This window comes from Triticum dicoccoides, chromosome 1B (genome assembly GCF_002162155.2).
Source record: "Triticum dicoccoides isolate Atlit2015 ecotype Zavitan chromosome 1B, WEW_v2.0, whole genome shotgun sequence".
Taxonomy (NCBI): Eukaryota; Viridiplantae; Streptophyta; class Magnoliopsida; order Poales; family Poaceae; genus Triticum; species Triticum dicoccoides.
In genome coordinates, this window is record NC_041381.1 from 312,970,883 (window position 1) to 312,973,805 (window position 2,923).

The window sequence follows — 2,923 nt, forward strand, 5'->3', positions numbered from 1 at the left end:
GCGGGTCCCGCGCGCCGGAGAGGACCGCGCCGGCCGGGAGGAGAGCTGCTGCCGCAGGTCCTCCTCGCGCCGGCGGCCGTTGGGGAGGGGTGTGGGGGGTCGCGGCGGTCGTCCGCCTGACGCTTGGGGCGCCCCCCGTCGTCTCCCCATTCCCGAGGCATGGGTGGCGCGGAGGGGGAAGGAGGCGAGGGAGGGCCGGCAGCGCCGGCGAGGGGAAGTCGAGGCGGGACGGCAGCGGCCGAGGGGACGAGGCAGGGAGCAGGCGGCGCGGGGGTGGGGAGGAGTGAAGGGCGAGGGAACCCTACCGATGGCCAAATGGACCGCCGCGGGGAGACCTTGATCCCCGCCTCAACAGAAAAAATGATGCATGCATAGCCTGGCGCTGAATCAAACTTGAAACTTGCACTGTCTGAAAACGAAATGGTACATGTGCTACATATAGTTTAAATGAAAATAAATGATTACCCCCTGATCTATGTTCTAAAAAGTACTCTCTTCATTCCATATTTTTTTTTCGTGATTTTTTTTTGAATTTGAACTAAAACCATGAGAAATATTATGGAACGGAGGGAGTACATCAAAACCACATAATCCAACAACGAGGAGCTAAGCTAATTGAAGGCAAACAAGGGATCCCATTCATGGGGATCCTCAGCCTTCTGCCCTTCTCCCAACAATGGGTACTTCCAACTATACATCTCTGGCTTCTCATCCTCCGCACGGCCCTCCAGGATGCGTTTCCTCGTCTTCGCCACCTTCCGAATGACGCCCCACACCGCCATGTCGAATGCGTCATTCACCGTCGACTCAAGCTTCGTTGACGTGTCACTATAGGTCACCGCCGGGATGAGGCCCACGACCGCGCCCCTCATCCTCTCGACGGCGTCCGTCGGTATCCGCCGCAGCCTCTCCTCCACGCTCACGTTCCCGCGCACGTCCTCCTCCGAGATGTACACCGAGTAATCGGTGTGGTTCTTGGGCAGGTGCCAGGTGTACTGCACGTACGCCGTGCCGGGGTGGAAGAAGACCGGGATGCAACCGGCGAGCACGGCGTCGAAGGCCAGCCTGCGCGTGTACCTGTCGCCCCGCGGCTGGAGGCAGAACGTCGAGCTCTGGAAGAGTTTCATGATGCTGGCCGGGGAATCGCACTGGTTGCCCGGCCCCTTCGTGCACTCCATCATCGAGCAGGCGGCGGACGCCCTGCACTGCTCGACGAGGTTGCTTGCGATGGACTTGCTGTCCTCGGCGTGGGCGCCGGCGAAGGAGAAGAGCCACTGGCGCTCCAGCCCGCGCACCCGGTCCTGCCAGAAGAAGATGGCCTCGTCGGTCGCCGGGTGGAAGGCGGTGGGGTACGGGATGGCGGCGTCGTTCCGGTCCCACGGGCTCGCCTCCACGACGATCGCGGTCATGTTCCGGACGGCTGGCAGGCGGAAAAGCTTGTTTCCCCACTCAGCGTCCACGTCGCCCTGCCGCCGGAAGTCCCACGTGGTGCGGCCGGCGACGAAGAAATGGTCTCGACCGCCCATGGCGCGCCACTCGGGGCGCGCCGTGACCAGATCCACCATCTCCAGCGCCATCGCGTCCCGCGTGGAGACGTTATACCCCCAGAGGTGCCGCGCCACGTCGAGGCCGGCGTAGAACGGGACGAAGACGGCGGACGCGAGGGAGGAGTCGTTGGTGAGGCACTCGTACCGCTTGATCCGGTCGTGGAAGATGACGTCCAGGGCGAGCTCGTCGGAGTCGTACCACCCGCTCTCCTGGAGCCGCGGGCCGAAGCCGCCGTTGGCCGTGTACTTGCACTTGTCCTTGGACGGGGAGATGTCCTCGCAGTCCCAGACCATGTCCGTGTTGAAGCGGGAAGGCAGTTCCTGGACGTAGATGTACTGGCCGCTACACAGCTCTCGCCTCCGCCTCGCATCCGCAGCAGCGAGCTCGCGCGCTTCGTTGTCGGCCGAAACCTTCCGGTCGGCGGTGTCACGCCGAGGCGGGACGGCAGGGTCGGAGAAGGGCGACCCGCCGAGGCGTCGCGAGGACGCACGGGCGTGCTCGACGCGCGCGACGCCGCCGTGGACGTAGTCGTAACAGTGGCATGTCAGCATCGAGAAGGCGGCGGCGATGATGAGGAAGGAGCAGAGGCGGGAGCAGCGGCTAGGCCGCTTGTATGACTTGTCCGCCTTGCCCATCGTCTCCTCATGCATCTCGCCGCCCGTCGACGGCGGGAGGGCAGCAGAGCTGTGTCGCTTCATCATACCCGGGGAGGCGCGAGAGCATGAAAAGAAGAGCCTTGGCTCGACAAAGAAGCGAGCGGGCAGCTAGTTCTAGCAGCAGTCTTGGTGTTCACTCCTCGGTGATCAGTGTCTCAGTGACGACAAACATAGTGGGGATCTTAAGTCAATTTTTGTGCACTCTACGGTCTGCGATGGGATCAAGCAAAGCAAGTGTAAATTACTACTAGTAATTTAAGCCAAGAAGCAAGGAACGTGCACATGAGATGAGTAATCTCAAGGATTCAGAAGTCAGCTTGTGGCCATGTCAGAAAAGATGCATCCACCCAGACCCAGTTGATAGGATGGCAGAATGCTTCTTACTGTACTTCTAATTATGACAGATATTACAAGTCCAAGTGGCACATCAGAAACTGTGCGTGTCAACAAACTGTTCACAGAGATTTGCAAACTGGCTTGAATATGGCATAGTCATTCGTGGAATTATCTTTGGATTTGAATGGCGAGGCTCTCTTCAGTCCTCGTTCCCCGTCTCAGTTTCAGAGAAACGACATCTACGTCAACCATCCACGTCTTTGAGATGCCCAGAGATCAATCTCTGACCAGATCAGTTGATCGCGCGATTCGAATCAACTGACCTGGGTTGAGTGGCCCGTATATCCAGGACAAAGATCAGTTGATCGTCCATTTATCCAGGA

General features: G+C 59.7%; 1 protein-coding gene across 1 annotated transcript; it reads right to left on the reverse strand.

The window, feature by feature from the left end:
* Positions 1-467: 467 nt before the first annotated feature.
* LOC119332408 (xyloglucan galactosyltransferase KATAMARI1 homolog) lies at positions 468-2,351 on the reverse strand. Its single transcript, XM_037605590.1, has one exon. It carries the CDS (start codon positions 2,247-2,249, stop codon positions 612-614), a length of 1,638 nt encoding a protein of 545 aa, XP_037461487.1. The 5' UTR covers positions 2,250-2,351; the 3' UTR covers positions 468-611.
* Between the last annotated feature and the right edge of the window lie 572 nt (positions 2,352-2,923).

Coding starts and splice junctions, on each gene's coding strand:
- LOC119332408 (XM_037605590.1), bottom strand. CDS start 2,249: ATGATGAAGCGACACAGCTCTGCTGCCCTCCCGCCGTCGACGGGCGGC.